The sequence below is a fragment of the Magnolia sinica genome, chromosome 1 (genome assembly GCF_029962835.1).
Source record: "Magnolia sinica isolate HGM2019 chromosome 1, MsV1, whole genome shotgun sequence".
Lineage (NCBI taxonomy): Eukaryota > Viridiplantae > Streptophyta > Magnoliopsida > Magnoliales > Magnoliaceae > Magnolia > Magnolia sinica.
Window position 1 is genome coordinate 13,991,897 of NC_080573.1, and position 15,677 is coordinate 14,007,573.

Here is a 15,677-nt window from a genome sequence, read left to right on the forward strand (position 1 = left end):
CATAATCCTCCAATTTAACTGTAGATCACATCATTGAGACTAAAATCCTGGCAATTTTTTTTTCAAAAAAATGAAATATTAACAAGATAACAATAATACCCTGGCAAAAAATTTTAAAAATTAAAATAAAATATTGTCGAGATAACAATAATATCTTTGGCAAATTTTCCTCATAAACATGGTGATAGTTTCAAAATCAGGGTGATATTAACCAAACACATTAATTGGATATTTCATAAATTCTAACAATTACAAGTTTATCAAATATATGAATTTGGTGCCCATCCAAACACGCCCTAATAATTCCATGATAATATATAAATACAAGAGTGCAAGGCCGACTATAGCATGCATGGACATGGCTTTTGACATTTCATTTCCAAATTTTCTTCTCCTTCTCTCCCTTCTCTTCCCATTTTGCACTTCCATTGACACAATCACCCCTTCCAAATCCATCAAAGACGGCCAAACTCTAATATCTGACGCCAGTAACTTCGAACTCGGATTCTTCAGTCCCGGCAATTCGACTGCCCGGTACGTCGGAATATGGTACAAGAAGGCCCCGCCGGAGAAGAAGTACGTTTGGGTGGCCAACAGAGACGATCCACTCACGAATTCATCCGGCGTTCTATCCATCAGTCCTGATGGAAACCTTGCAGTCTTGATGGTGGGACGGCCTGCTTTTACGATCACAAATGCTTCGACCGCGGTGAATTATACAACCGCAACGCTCCTGGATACAGGAAATCTTGTTTTGAAGGATAATCAGAACCGAGTGTTATGGCAAAGCTTCGATTACCCGACGGATACTCTACTAGCGGGCATGAAATTCGGGTGGGACAGGAAGAAGGGTGTGAGCAGGGTCATGAGGTCATGGAAATCTGAGACCGATCCAGCCAGCGGTGACTACATCTTTCAAATGGATCCACGTGGGTCCCCTCAGCTCTTCCTACTGAAAGGATCCAATGAGCTCTGGAGAAGTGGGCCATGGAACGGTCGAGGATTCAGCGGCGTACCGTTGATGAACCATCAGACCGTGGTCACATACCATTTCAAGATCGACGGTGATGGGACCTACTACTGGTATGATCTAAATAGCAATTCCATCTTCTCCAGATTGATTTTGAATAGCTCAGGTGATCTTCAACGGTTAGCATGGCGAGATGGGACCCAGCGATGGACACCGTTCTCACGTGCCATCGACGATAAGTGCGATGAGTATGCGAAATGTGGGGCCTACAGCAGCTGCAATGTGAATCGTGCGGTGATATGTGAGTGTTTGAGAGGGTTTAAGCCCAAGCTGCCGGAGGTGTGGAACTTGCATGATTGGTCTAGTGGGTGTAATCGACGGCAGGGATTGGGTTGTGGGAAGGGAGATGGGTTTAAGAAAATTGAAAATGTGAAGCTGCCGGATACGTCGTCGGCTCGGGTTGTACGATTATCGGGTCTGAGGGAGTGTAGGGATGAGTGCTTGAAGAACTGCTCTTGCACTGCTTATGCAAGTGCTGATATTGATAAGTGGGGAGGTGAGTGTTTGATGTGGTATGGGGATTTAATTGATATGAAGCTGTATTCCGACGATGGGGAGGATTTATACGTGCGTTTGGCGGGTTCGGAGCTTGGTAAGTGGGATTTTTTTATTTTTTATTTTTTTTCTTCGTAAGATTGGCTTAGTTTTGAATCGGGTTGGGTCTGTTTGGATGGGGCGTTTGGACGATTGTTTGAAGCGAATTGGGACTGTTAGTTTGGTAGAAATGATCAAATGGAGGGAGCGTGGCCATTGATTGCGTTCAAATCGTGATTTGGGGGTCCCCATTTGGTTTTTTCCACTCTATTGGATGTGAAATTATTACAATTCAATTCAATTGGGTGTCGATCCAAACGTGGCCTGAAGCATGGTCTGAACCTGATGCCCCAGTTCCGTACATGTGGGTCCCTGGTCCGGCGATTAGGGGATCCACTGAGTTCGTTAGATCGGTGACCGTGGGGCCCACCTTTATGTATGTGACTTACATCCACGCGGTCCATCCATTTTACAGATCATTTTTGGGCATAAGCATGCATGATTACCAAAATAAAGCAGATCGGTGGACCACACCACAGGGATCAGTATTAATTGAATAGTTTTCCATCCAACCTATTGATAAGGTTGACCAATGAAATATCATCTTGATCCAAAACTTTTATGTATGGCATCCATAACATCCATCCATTTGAAGAGGTTATTTTAGGACATGATGCAAATAATAAGACAGATTCAAAGTTTTAGCGGACCTGCCACTGAAAACAGTGCAGAGAGTGGCACCCACCGTTGGAACATTCCTAAGGTCTACTGGAATGTTTATTTGAGATCCAACATATTCATAAGTAAACCAAGACATGAAAGAAGGAAAAAATATAAATATCAGCTTTATCAAAAACTTTTGTAGCCCTTAAAAGTTTTTAATGATGGGTGTTACTCTCCCCACCATTTTCTACGGTGGGATTCACTAGAGCTTTATGTATGACTTATTATTTGTCTCATGCCATAAAATGATCTCTCAAAATGGATGGACAGTGTGGATGTAAAACATATATCATGGTGGGCCACATAACTTGATGATGTCACTTCAACATTGAGTCTACCTATTCAACTTTTCTGAATTCAATAATTACCATTTGAAACATGCTTATAAGGATTTACTTTGATGGGATTCTTCCATTTAGTGTTGATATAAACTGAGAGATTTGCTTCAATGAGATTTTTTAATTTTGTATAGAATATTTTTTATACTACTTTAGTTTTCTTTCTATTTTCTATGTACATGTTTCTACTCACATTCACAAGTGGTAAACCTGATGAGAGGAAAGACCTAATTTTCTGGCCGGGTCACCTCCATGTTGGGGCCCACTAAGTCCACGCCCTATAACCATTTCCCACCGTTGGATTGTACTGAAAATTTGATTGGCTACCGTAGATTCAAGCCCGAAGAGGAAAAAGCTAGTGCTGATACTCGCATTAACGGTCATACCAACGACGCTGCTCCTCTTCTCATGCGGCTATTGCCTCCGGAAGAGAAAAAACGAAAAGAAAGGTACGGTTAGCTTTAACATCTGTTTGTGCGCTTACTTGCCGTATACGTGAAACTAAGAACGCGTGTGCAAGATTGGAGCCATTCACTGCGTGATCCCCACCGTCCAGATGCCACATCTTCCAAAATATGGCCAATCTGATCATCAGGTGGGCCATACATATACATAAAATTTGGACCCTTAGTCAATTTCTCTTAAAGATTTTCTTTATATTTATGGCCTACCTGAGGATCATAGCAGATTGAATTTTGAAGCATGGCATCTAACCATCGGTGATCAGCTGATGACACGTTCGGATCTGGTACACATGCTTCCCGTTTACATAAGTTTTCTCCAAATAGATATTTAACACGAGAGATTTGCTAATTCCACGCGCGTGTGGAGCCCTACGCATCCACACACACAAGCATACGTGCAAAGACCATGCCGTCCAGCGGTACAGCCACCCATGTGATTTCAAAAAAGAGCCTGTTTTTAAACTCTTTCTTAGTAAAAACATTACGGTGGGCCCTATATACATTTCGATGGTGAAATCTTCAATCACCACTGTTTCCTATAACATAATCAAACTGGGATTTAGATCTGCTTAATTTCTGGGATCATGCTATAAAATGATCTGAAAAAACGGATGCACACGTGGCTGTATAAGCACATGGATTGAGTCGGGTTGGGCCGCACGGTCTTGGGTAAGGCCGGGACCACACCTTATCCGCTCTCCCCGTGAATGGAGGCGTATTGCGTCCTACCCGGCCAGTTATGAATGTGCAGTTCTGTTTGTCTGTTTGTCCGTCCATCCATTTTCTTATATATCATTTTAAGGTATGATCACATAAATAAGCAGAAATGCGTGTGACCCAAAGAAGTTTTTAATGGTAGACGTTCAATCCCCACTGTTTTCTGAGGTGGTCCACTCAAGCTTTGGATCTACTTCATTCTTCGACTCATATATATCCTAAAATTATATATCCAAGTGTATGGACGGTGTGGATACAATACATATATCATAGTGAGATCGATCCACAAAATGTGGTGACGTCACTTCAGGTCAGAGTAAAATAAGTGACTGTACGGCATTATCTCAAATAATGAGTAGGTTATCTGCGAAAAATAACGGACAAGTTCACTCGTCAGGTGGGCCATAATCATGATGATCATCATCATAATCTGAGCCTTATCCCTGCTAATTGGGATGGGCTAAATAGACGGTTAAAATTCTCTTTCTAGCCATTCATTTTTTTTGACATGAGGTGGGCCACCTGAGGTGCGAAATGATCTGATTTTTAGTACAGATGTTCTAAGCCGTGTAGATCACCTAAATGAAGCTCGGATCTCGCACACGTGTCACTTTGTGAGACAGACGATGAGTGTGAAGATAAGGGCTCCCACACGCGCGTGGACTTAGAACGCTTCTGTGAATGTTTATAAAAGGTAGGCGGATTGCGCGCGTACTGAGTAAACTCTGTGGGGTCCCTGGATGTATGTATCTTATCCACGCCGTCCATCCGTTTTTTAGGCTCATTTTAGGGCATGAGCTCAAAATTAAATTATATCCAAACCTCAAGTGGATCACACTACAAGAAACATGGGGGATAATGACGTCCACCGTTGAAACCTTCCTAGGGCCTCACAGTGATGTTTGTTTCTCATTCAACCTCTTCATAAGGCCGAACAGACCTGGATGAATGGAAACGAAAATATCAGCTTGATCCAAAACTTCCGTGACCCCTTAGAATTTTTCAGCGGTAGACATTCAATTCACAATGTTTCCTGTGGTGTGGTCCACTTGAGATTTGGATATGCATGGACTTTGGTCTCACAATCTAAAATGATCTGAAAAAACGGATGGACGGCGCGGATAAGACACATGCATCACGCTATGGGGTGGCTATCAGTTTGTTCAAGGGGGGCCAATGGTTACAGGATCCATACCATTGGGCATGGTGGGGCTCACCCTGGACGGTGCATGCACCAAAAACATGCCTGATTGGAAGATCCTAGCCATGGACCACTTTCTCTATCCAATCCGAACTGTTGCTGTGTTTTCTTTTTTCTCAACCGTCAAATTGCTGGCCACCTATTGAAGGGTCCAGATCTTACAAGTAGTGGATTTTGATGCCCATCGTCTCAACGTTTTGGATGACTGACAGTGGGCCCCACTGGCACCAAACCCATCGTTTTAACGTTTTCGATGACTGAGAGTGGGCTCCACTCGCAGAAAATGATTTAGCACGTGGTGGTGCAAGGAACATAGTGTTCTAAAAAGGCATGAGAACGTGTAGGAAATGCAGGTGGGCATGCACGGGAGAGTACGTATGGGAACTTTTCAAATGTGAGTGTGAAGAGCTCAGATCTGCCACTGTTTAATCTCGGTGATGTGGTGATTGCTACGGATGACTTCTCCGAATCAAATAAGCTTGGAGAGGGTGGCTTTGGCCCCGTTTACAAGGTCAGGACGCAACCTATATACATACATACATACAAACATACATACGTACATATCTGTATATATAAAAGTACTTTGCGGGGCTCATATGTTTAATCTTGGTGAAGACATGCTTAAAATATATAAAAGTACTTTGTGGGGCTCACATGAGTTTTGAATGTGTCTAAAACTTGGTCTGACCCCTCATCCAAGTGGGAGACATGCAATGGATAGTCTGGATCTGTGAACCACATCTCAGTGGGCCCAGTAAATGATTATGAATGTTTTAATGGGAGGATAACCCCTCTCAACTGTTGTATGTGATGTGGCCCCCTAGCTATGGATTGACTTGATTTTTAAGCCTGTGGCCCACCATGGAATGGTGCATCTAACTAATGGGGTAGATGTTCGACACAGATTACAGTGGGGCCCACATAGCTCGACCTCATGGTAGTCAACCTCGTAGTACAATTTCCCATACACACACATCAAGAATGCTCAGCCGCGCAACAGTCCGCATGAAACTCGTGCAAACTTTTTGAGAACACATCACACATAATGTGAGTCCAAAATCTGAACAGTCCATGTGATGCAGCACTCCATGAAGTCCTCAAGGCCCAACTTTTACTTTGATCCAAAACTTTAGTGGGCATGAAAAAAAAACAGTTTCCTCCCTTAATTTGCATCTCTTTGCTATGCCCATTGGTCCATTAGGGTTTCATGGGGTGTTGCATCACATGGACCGTTCGAATTAGATGCCCATGACACATGTGCAAAGGTGCAGACGTGCACACGTGAGCATTTCAATATATATATATATATATATATTAAAATGCTCACTTGAGCATCAATTTTTATGAGAACTCGTGAGAACTTTTTGAGAACTCAACTCACATGATGTGGCACCTCATGCAATTACCTAGGCTCAACTTTCACCTTGATCCAAAACTTTAGTTGGCCATGGCAAAAGGAAATAATTTCTTCCCTTGATTTCTCCTCTCTTTGCTATGGCCTACTAAAGTGTTGGATTAATGTGAAAGTTGGGCCCTAGGGGGTTTCATGGGATTCCGCATCACATGGTCCGTTCAGATTTCGTGCCCAAGACATGTATGCAAAGATGTGCATGAGTGCGCATATAAAAAGGTGCTCAAGTGAGCGTATATAGGTATGTATGTGTGTATGTGCGCGTGCACTTACATATACTTACATATACATATACATTTACACATATAGAGAGAGAAATGCTCACAAAGAAACTGTTTCTCATGGGAACTCGAGAGCACTTTTTAACATGTGATGTGGGCATAAAATCCAAATACTCCACTAGATGAGTCACGTCATGAAACTTCTAAAGCCCAAAAGTTAGCCTATCCAAAAATCTGATTGGCCATAGTTAGACAGCTAGCTAGTCACCTCATGTATATGCGTGTAAAGAAATGCTCACACATAACTAGTTAGACATTTCATATTCGGAAGCAGATTGTGTCCTGCCCCAACTGAATGATAATCCATCCACACCATCCATTCATTTTTCTATATCATTTTAGGGTATGAACCCAAAAATGAGGTGGATCCAAGGCTTAAGTGGACCACAACAGAGGAAGGAACAGTGATAATGGCATCCACCATTGAGACCTTCCTAGGGCCACATGATGTTTATTTGCCATCCAACTTGTTCATAAGGTCATATAGACCTAGATGAAGGAAAACACAAATATCAACTTGATTCAAAACTTTTAAGGCTCCTAAGAAGTTTTTAATTGTGGGCGTTCAATCCCCACTATGTGGTCCCCACGAACCTTAGATTTACCTCATTTTTGGGTTGATATTTTACAATGATTTGAAAAAATAAATTGATGGTATGGATAATAGTCATACATTACGGTGGGCCACATAGAGCCCTACCTGGACATATTATCGTACATGTGAGAGTAGGATACAATTGGCTTCCTTCGAATTGGTTCAACTAGCTATGTATTAAATAGTTTTTTAAAAAATAAAAATCTATTTTCCTATATAATGCTCCCTCATGAGAGATTATATAACATTAAATCTTACAAAGAGATTATGCAAACACGTGTCGAAGATCCAGCCCATTCATCAAATAAAGCTTACTACCTAGATGCTATTTGCCAAAAATTTATAATTGGTCTTCATCACTGGATCCATACATGCAACTTGAATATGGACAGTTAGAATAGAGTTCAAACAACTTAGTTTTCTTGTATAAATATATCTTACTATTGGTTGGAAAAAAAAAAAAAAAAAATCAAATTTTTATGTCATTCACAAGTTTACAAGGTATCCTACCTAATTAATGAACTGGATTTCTCATACATGTGATGCATCATGATAATACATCACATATGTACAACTTCTCTCTCATTAGCCCTCAATAGAATCAGTCTAGGTAGGGGCTCTATGGGGGCATATCATGATGTATGGGTCTTATCCATGTCATTCATCCATTTTTCTAGATCATTTTAGATATGAGGCTCAAGTGGACCACACATAAAGGATTGAACAACCACCATTGAAAACTTCCTAGGGCCACAAAAGTTTTAGATTAAGCTAACATTTGTTTTTTCCCTTCATCCAGGTTTGTGTAACCTTATGAATAGGTTGGATGGCAAATAAATAACATGGTGGGCCTTAAGAAGGTTTCAACGATGGGCGTCATTATCATTACTGCTTGTTGTGGTGTGGTCCACTTATGCCTTTTATCTGCCTCATTTTTTGCTTATGCCCTAAAGTGATCTAGAAAAATGGATGAACAATGTGGATAAAACCCATACATCATGGTGGGCCCCATAGAGCCCATTCCTCAACCAATTTCCATCCAACTAGGGTGGAGCGCAATCCACTTCCCTTTCTTTTTAAACAAGCCTCCTCTCTCTCTCTCTCTCTCTCTCTCTCTCTCTCTCTCTCTCTCTCTCTCTCTCTCTCTCTCTCTCTCTCTCTCTCTCTCTCTCTCTCTCCCCCCTTCTTTTAATACTCTTTATTTCTCTATCAGGAAGCGGATAGAGTCTTGCCCCGCCTAGACGGTAATCCATCCAAACAAGGCTCCGTGGGACACACCATGATGTATGGGTTTTATCCACACCGTCCATTCATTTTGCCAGATCATTTTAGGACATAAACCCAAAATTGAGGCAAATCCAAGGCTTAAGTGGACCACACGATGAGAATTGGACTCCCACCATTTAAAACTTCTTAAGAGACATAGAAGTTTTAAATCATGTTACTATTTGTGTTTTCCCTTCATCCATGTCTATATGACCTTATAAGGTTGGATGGCAAATGAACATCATAATGGTCCTAAGGAAGGTTTCATCTATAGGTGTCATTATCATTGTTGCTTCCCATGGTGTGGTACAATTGAGCTTTAGATTTACCTCATTTTTTGGCTAATACGCTAAAATGATCTCGAAAAATGGATGGCCAGTGTGTACATCACGTTGGGCCCCATAAAGCCCCTACCTGGATCATTGTCTAAGCAAGGCAGGATGTAATCCTCTTCCCTCTCTCTCTTCAATTAAGACTCTCTCTCTCTCTCTCTCTCTCTCTCTCTCTCTCTCTCTCTCTCTCTCTCCTCATTGAATACTCTCTCACTATAAGATTACATTCTTTCATAGCAAAAAAGTGTACATGTGTTATGTATTTGAGCGATGCACTACATATGTAAGAAATTCAATTTGTTAATCGGGTAGGGTACCTTGCAAGCAAATAAATGATATAAAAATATAATTTTGCTCTGATCAATAGTAAGATATTTTTCTATAAGAAAAGTGGCTATTAGAAATCAATTACAATGGTCCAAATTCAACTTGCATGTGTGGCCCTAGTGATGAAGACCATTTAATATTTTGGCAAATAACATCTAATTAGTGGGCCCTACTTGATGAACAAGATCTTTGACACATGCACTCATCCAACCTATGTAGGACTTGATGTTACGTAGTCTCTCATGAGGGGGCATTACACATGCATAAAGAAATTTTTTTTTCTATTTTATACACAACTAGCTAGACGAATTTAAAGTGTTCAACTAATTGTGTAGAAGCATTTCACACAAACACACACACACACATACGTACATTACATGTGTATGTATGTATGAATAGATGTGTGTGTGCATGTGTGTGGGAAAAGGTTCCACAAAGTCGACCTCATGATAACTTCCCATGAATTCGAGCTCTGTGGGCCCCACCGTGGTGTGTTGGACATCCACACCAGGCATTTGGTGGGTCCCCTTTAGGTTATGGGATATCTTAAAAGCCAGCTGTATTTGAAAGTCAAGCGAGCCACATAATGTGAAACCATGGAAAATCATTTCCAACACACCTAAAAGCACTTGGTAGGGCCCACCAAAGTTTTTAAATGGCTTGAAATTTAGTGTGACCCCTCATCCAAGTGAGACACACAATGGATGGGCGGGATGTTTGAACCACATATCAATGGGCCCTATAAACAATCAAGAAGATTTCAATGGGTGGGCATCCTCTTTCAAGTATTGTGTATGTTGTGGCCCACCTAAGTCATGAGTTTTTAAGCCATGAAACTATGGTGAGGATGTCGAATCAAGGTCTGTTGCCAATCAGAGTTAGGGCCTTCACCCTGATTGTTTGCACTCATGGACATGGTTGCCGGAATCCATCGCTGCGATCGGATTGTAGTAGCAATAACCAACAATGGGATTTACCTTGTACGATTTCATGGCAACAAGGCTATTAGCAGCCGATAACTCAAAACCAGAGAGCTTCAGGCTAACAACAGGGATGGCCATCTCTCTGATTTCAATGGCAACTGATTGGGAAGATTACACATATGAACCTAATAATGAATATCATCGACAAAGAAAATCCCATGACGCATGAACCTGGACTGAATAGGTGCTCGAATCTGTCAAGATTGATGCATAAGAAGCTCTGATACCAAATGATATATCTGTATCGTGGAATTGACGGATCGTCTATGCATCAATAATGGAGATTCAATACCATAACCTAAAAGCGTATTTGATTAGGAAGACATTGTCGCTGACAGGATTCTTGATCTTCTGCACCTTACACCTTTAGGTGAACCTTCAATGGAACCGGGGTTTTCTTGCTTGTGTTGGTGAGGGGACCAAGACGTTTATTTATAGGAAAGATGGCTAGAAGCTTACCCATCACACTTCTCCCTTTTAAAGTCTCCACACCATAGGTTTCCATATCCAGCTTAATAACCGTGAATAGGGACCGCGGTTCAAGCGTTTTGCCCAAACTCATTTACAATGATCTCAAATGTAGTGGGGCCCACTGACTCGCTCAATGTGAAGAATCCAACGGTCAAATCTGAATCGATGATCATATGTGCCCCACCTGATAGGAGTCTTACAGTTGTCCTCATAGAACCTTTTTCCTTTTGTGTGTGTGTGTGTGTGTGTGTGTGTGTGTGTGTGTGTGTGTGTGTATTGGGCTTAAATAAGGAAATTTATATTACAAAATAAAAGTAGAATAAGTTTGGATTACATATTGCAGGGGACATTGAGGAATGGTAAACAAATAGCGGTGAAAAGACTGTCAAGGAATTCAGGACAGGGAATAGAAGAATTCAAAAATAAGGTGGCACTTATACAACAACTGCAACACAGGAATTTGGTTAGAATACTTGGTTGTTGTATTCAAGGAGAAGAAAAAATGTTGATTTATGAATACATGCAAAACAAAAGCCTCAACTATTTTATTTTCGGTATGTTTTCTTTTCATAATCATGTTTCATTAATGTCACATGCTCGTAAGTATCTACATATTCATGTATACATACATACGCATTGGTAAAAAGATATAGTACATGATGTCTGATAATCTTGCACCAAATGCATACATTCATACATGTGTTATTGATACAATCAGGTAACCATCAAATTGGACAGTTGTCATGAACATAGTTATAATTCCCACCCACATCCATGTTCGCAAATGAAACTTATTATGTGTGTTTGCATTTATTTTGCACCTTCATGAGAAGGTTAGCAAAGTCTGCAAAGCCTTTAAATTTATAGGTGGAACAATCAATCATTGATCTTGATTATCTATTGACAAGCCATGATACAAAAATCACTCCAAACAAATGTTATTAATCATCTTATAAATAGAATAACAAATGGACAACTTAAATCAAGCGTTAAGAGAAATACATCCAATCATCATCACGAAACATCTAGTCAATAGGCCCTACAGTTGATTGCTTTTTATGTCAAGGAGCACTTTAATTAGATTATGCAATCATCCTATCTATGGCTTATAAAAACATATGGTTATAATAAATGACTAGTATTTAGCAGGACAATTATCATATTATACATGGGTTGTCAACGATGACATGGAACAAATGAAAATCTTACTATTGATGATTCGCTATTCCACATGTCAATTAAAAGTTTCGAAAATGTTGATGATGATAATATATGCATATGGACATTTGGATTGGCCATCATGATGAGGTGTGGCCAACGCTTATCAATTAAAGGCATGGTCCACTTCTTGTACAACATAGACCATTATGCAAGTATGCATAAGAGGAGTGGTGCATATTAAAATGTATGTACATATGAGATGTACTTTTGCCCTTATTTATAAGATGATCAGGATGGAATCTCATAAAGATAGATAGGATCATCTCCATATCTAATCATATCATATAAGCCTATGTATAGCAGCGGGGATAGATCACTGGTTGATCAGATAATCTTGCATGATGATCATGTAGACAACAAACGGTTGATCAATCACAATTTGTGAATAAAGTCACATGTGTTGTAAGACCAATTACCTATGAGTGACGAATTTATTTCAATCCAATGGTTGTGTTAGTGTATTTGGTCCAATATGTGACTCTTACATCCTTATTGCTCTAATATACGTGACAAGGTCATAATGAGGTGACGCTACTTTGTTATACATTCTAAAGGCCATGCATGTGTATTTGACTAAGTTAGAAGCACGCTAAGAAAGTAGCTAAATCAAAATTGGATCACTGAGATAGGATTATGGAAGATAACAACTAATCTCATTATAGTAATAATGTACAGGAGATTTATCTAAAGTGTAAGATTGAATGGACAATAAGATTATATTGTGAATTGTTTTGAAAAATTAGTTATATATTAATATTTGCAACAATCTTTAATCCATCAAGTTTGATAAAGATATAATCCATTCAATGTCAAAAGTAAATAAATATATATCAAGAATAGAATATTAGAATTTATATGCGTGCATATCTAAAATTAAGTGTGCTTGATCGAATGTGATCAAATGAACGACTTATGACAAGCGATAGAAGATTGGGATGAATAATTTCTCGTCCACTTGTAATTTAATGCAACGTCTTTTTCCTTTAAAAAAAATTATAATCTCAGATGTCTCACACTAAATCTACCCGATTGAGGAGTATATATTGAGTTTTCTAATTAGAAATGAGTGTAGTAATTCGGCTCACCCCATTACCAGCATAACATAGATACATTAAAGTTAATATTTAATTGGGATTTCTCTATGATTGAGATCTATAAAAATGCGTGTATCATTAATTTGGTTTGAGACACTTCTCTCTCTCATCAAAGGTTATAGATTGAGTTTTCTAATTAGAATGAAGCATGGTAATTTAGTCTACCTCATTACCACCCTAACATAAATACATTGAAGTTAATATCTAATTTAAATTTCTTTACGATTGTGGTCTATAAATATTGGTGTAGTGTTTTAGTTTGAGATACTTATCTCACTTTCAACTCTAGATCTAGAAAAATTTCTTCTCTTCTAAAAACTCTAGTCCCCCCAAATCTAGAGATCTCGTAATGGCTAATAGTATTCTCTTCCCTTATAATTGAGAATCAACATATCTAGTGAATTTTTCTTCCTTTTCATGTGTGTTTCCATATAATTAAGAAGATAATTATAATTAAGCATTCGATGTAATTCCATTATTGAAAAAAAAAATTTAAATCAGTGTTTCTGATTCAATTTACGTCCCCATGAAGGTGAGTAAATTATCATTTCCCATGTGCATATGTGTGCAAGTGATTGTAAGTAAATTTTATGAATATATGAAATAAAAAATAAAAAAATCTAATGCATGTGTGGACATTCACATCACAGATCGGACAAGACGGGTGTTGTTAGATTGGAGGAAGCGGTTTGATATTATCATTGGGATTGCTCGAGGAGTTCTTTATCTTCATCATGATTCTAGGTTGAGAATTATTCACAGAGATTTGAAAGCTAGCAACATTCTCCTCGATGACGAAATGAACCCTAAAATTTCAGATTTCGGCATGGCTAGAATTTTCAAAGGAAATCAGACCCAAGGCAACACAAATAGAGTGGTCGGCACATAGTAAGTACCACAGGCACATGCAGTCACAAGGGTATGTCATGCTGGCATGTCTCACACCATTCACCTCTTCAATGTCCCATTGCTTGAATGGCCATAAAATAAAGACTTATCATCATTGAAAAATCCCATCCATTGAATTGAATTCTCACATTTGACAATTGTAATGCAGCGGTTATATGTCGCCGGAGTACGCCATCGATGGGCTTTTCTCAGTGAAATCAGATGTGTTTAGCTTTGGGGTCTTATTATTAGAGATCATTAGTGGAAATCGAAACAACAGTTATCATAATCCCGACTCTAATTTAATGGGCCATGTAAGTATGATTTTTCTACTGCATTTTTCTTTTTTTAATTTTCTGTCCAACCAAAGACAATGGAGGGGGAAAATCCCAACATTTTTTTCAAATTGAAATAGCATTATATGGATCCCCTTCAGCCCCCCTTCAGATCATGGGGGCCTGTTCCAGTGCCCCAGATTCTCTGGAGTTGGGCCCAACATCTCTATCGAATCCAGCCCATTGATCTTCCTAATGCCCCGAAAAGTGAGCCCAGCCCAGCTGACTTGATTTGCATTGATGGGGTAGCTGGGACCCAGCTCCCTTTTCATAGGCTGGCCCAGACTTGGGTCTTTAACAAGTGGGCTGGACTTGTACATGTCTTCCACTGGCCATTTTGGACCGTAGATTTCATGAATTTAAGATGACATATGGTATACTATTTCAGGCATGGCAGCTATGGAATGAAGGTAAGAGTTTGGACCTGTTGGATTCCTCAATCGCCGATTCGTGTCCCACCAATGAAGTCCTGAGATGCATCCACGTGGGCCTTTTGTGTGTGCAAGAAAATGTGACAAGCAGGCCCACCATGTTATCAGTTGTATCTATGCTGTGCAATGAAATGGCCATTCCTCCACCCAAGAAACCAGCTTATAGTAATAAGAAGAATTTCATGGATGCAGATTCATCCACAAGTGGGGCCGGATCTTATTCCATCAATGAGATGACAGCTACTGAGGTGCATGCTCGTTAGGATTATATAGATTTGTTTGTTGAGGATCCTCAAAATCTCTGCATTTTCATGGTGTGCATCAGTGGGATCTGTGCCGTTCATCAGGTGGGACCCACAGACAGTGAGTGATGCAGCCCAAATGTTTGGGCACATGGGTGGACCACACACATGCCAGATACGTACGCCACTGGCCATCCGTTTTTCTTTTTGTACACTTATATTGCTCCGTCGAAAATGGGTCTGGACTACTTTTCTGGATGGGCACATTCATGGTGTGGCCTACCTGATGAACGGTGCTGATCTAATACATGCTGCCGTTTTTGCACGTGTTGGGTCATTCGCCTATAGCCTTTAGGGCTATTTGTGTTTCTGGATTCCAGATAATGCCACCTAAGTAGGATTGTCATTTCCCGGTGTTTATTTAAACATGTATTATGGCACATAAATTGAGAGAATCAATTATAGTTTTACATTGTAAAATGGTGGACCCCACAATTTCACAAATTTTCCAGGCTAAAACAAACAAAGAAAATTCATGGCCAAATGTTGCTGACGTCATTATAATTATTATCCATTTACTTTTTGAGATGATAGGAAAAACAGAAGATCACTGAGCAATGCCGAAATTTTAATTTTGTAAGAATGGAATATTTGTTTTTTTTATTAAAAAAAAAAAAAAAAAAAAAAAATCTCGAAGATTGTCCTTTCGTCTGTTAATTTTCATGTCCAGATCTGAAGTGCGAAAAAGTGAGGTGGGTCATTTGCGGATACAACCCAGGGAGCGAATTGAGGC

The 15,677-nt window shown here is 39.7% G+C and overlaps 2 protein-coding genes across 3 annotated transcripts; both read left to right on the plus strand.

Moving 5' to 3' along the window:
* The first annotated feature begins 238 nt into the window (after nucleotides 1-238).
* On the plus strand, nucleotides 239-1,538 carry LOC131244073 (receptor-like serine/threonine-protein kinase SD1-8). The gene is made up of 2 exons (XM_058243736.1): nucleotides 239-1,445; nucleotides 1,504-1,538. The coding sequence occupies exons 1-2, from the start codon at nucleotides 269-271 to the stop codon at nucleotides 1,536-1,538; spliced, it is 1,212 nt and encodes a 403-aa protein (XP_058099719.1). The 5' UTR covers nucleotides 239-268.
* Nucleotides 1,091-15,421, plus strand: LOC131240524 (G-type lectin S-receptor-like serine/threonine-protein kinase At1g11410). Of its 2 annotated transcripts, XM_058238806.1 has the most exons (8): nucleotides 1,091-1,622; nucleotides 2,958-3,074; nucleotides 5,352-5,518; nucleotides 11,017-11,227; nucleotides 13,639-13,876; nucleotides 14,046-14,190; nucleotides 14,600-15,200; nucleotides 15,233-15,421. In XM_058238806.1, exons 1-7 carry the CDS (start codon nucleotides 1,538-1,540, stop codon nucleotides 14,903-14,905), a joined length of 1,269 nt encoding a protein of 422 aa, XP_058094789.1. In that variant the 5' UTR covers nucleotides 1,091-1,537; the 3' UTR covers nucleotides 14,906-15,200; nucleotides 15,233-15,421. The 2 variants fall into 2 exon arrangements, with proteins under 2 accessions (XP_058094789.1, XP_058094797.1); XM_058238814.1 differs by having other exon boundaries at nucleotides 5,361-5,518; nucleotides 14,600-15,421.
* Nucleotides 15,422-15,677: the final 256 nt, after the last annotated feature.

Bases quoted from the DNA above. Each gene is read 5' to 3' on its own strand.
- LOC131244073 (XM_058243736.1), top strand. From the start codon at position 269: ATGAATTTGGTGCCCATCCAAACACGCCCTAATAATTCCATGATAATA. The intron at 1,446-1,503 runs GTCTGAGGGAGT...TGCTTATGCAAG, and splicing joins TCGGGTTGTACGATTATCGG to TGCTGATATTGATAAGTGGG.
- LOC131240524 (XM_058238806.1), top strand. From the start codon at position 1,538: ATGTGGTATGGGGATTTAATTGATATGAAGCTGTATTCCGACGATGGG. The intron at 3,075-5,351 runs GTACGGTTAGCT...GAGAACGTGTAG, and splicing joins GAGAAAAAACGAAAAGAAAG to GAAATGCAGGTGGGCATGCA. The intron at 11,228-13,638 runs GTATGTTTTCTT...TTCACATCACAG, and splicing joins CCTCAACTATTTTATTTTCG to ATCGGACAAGACGGGTGTTG.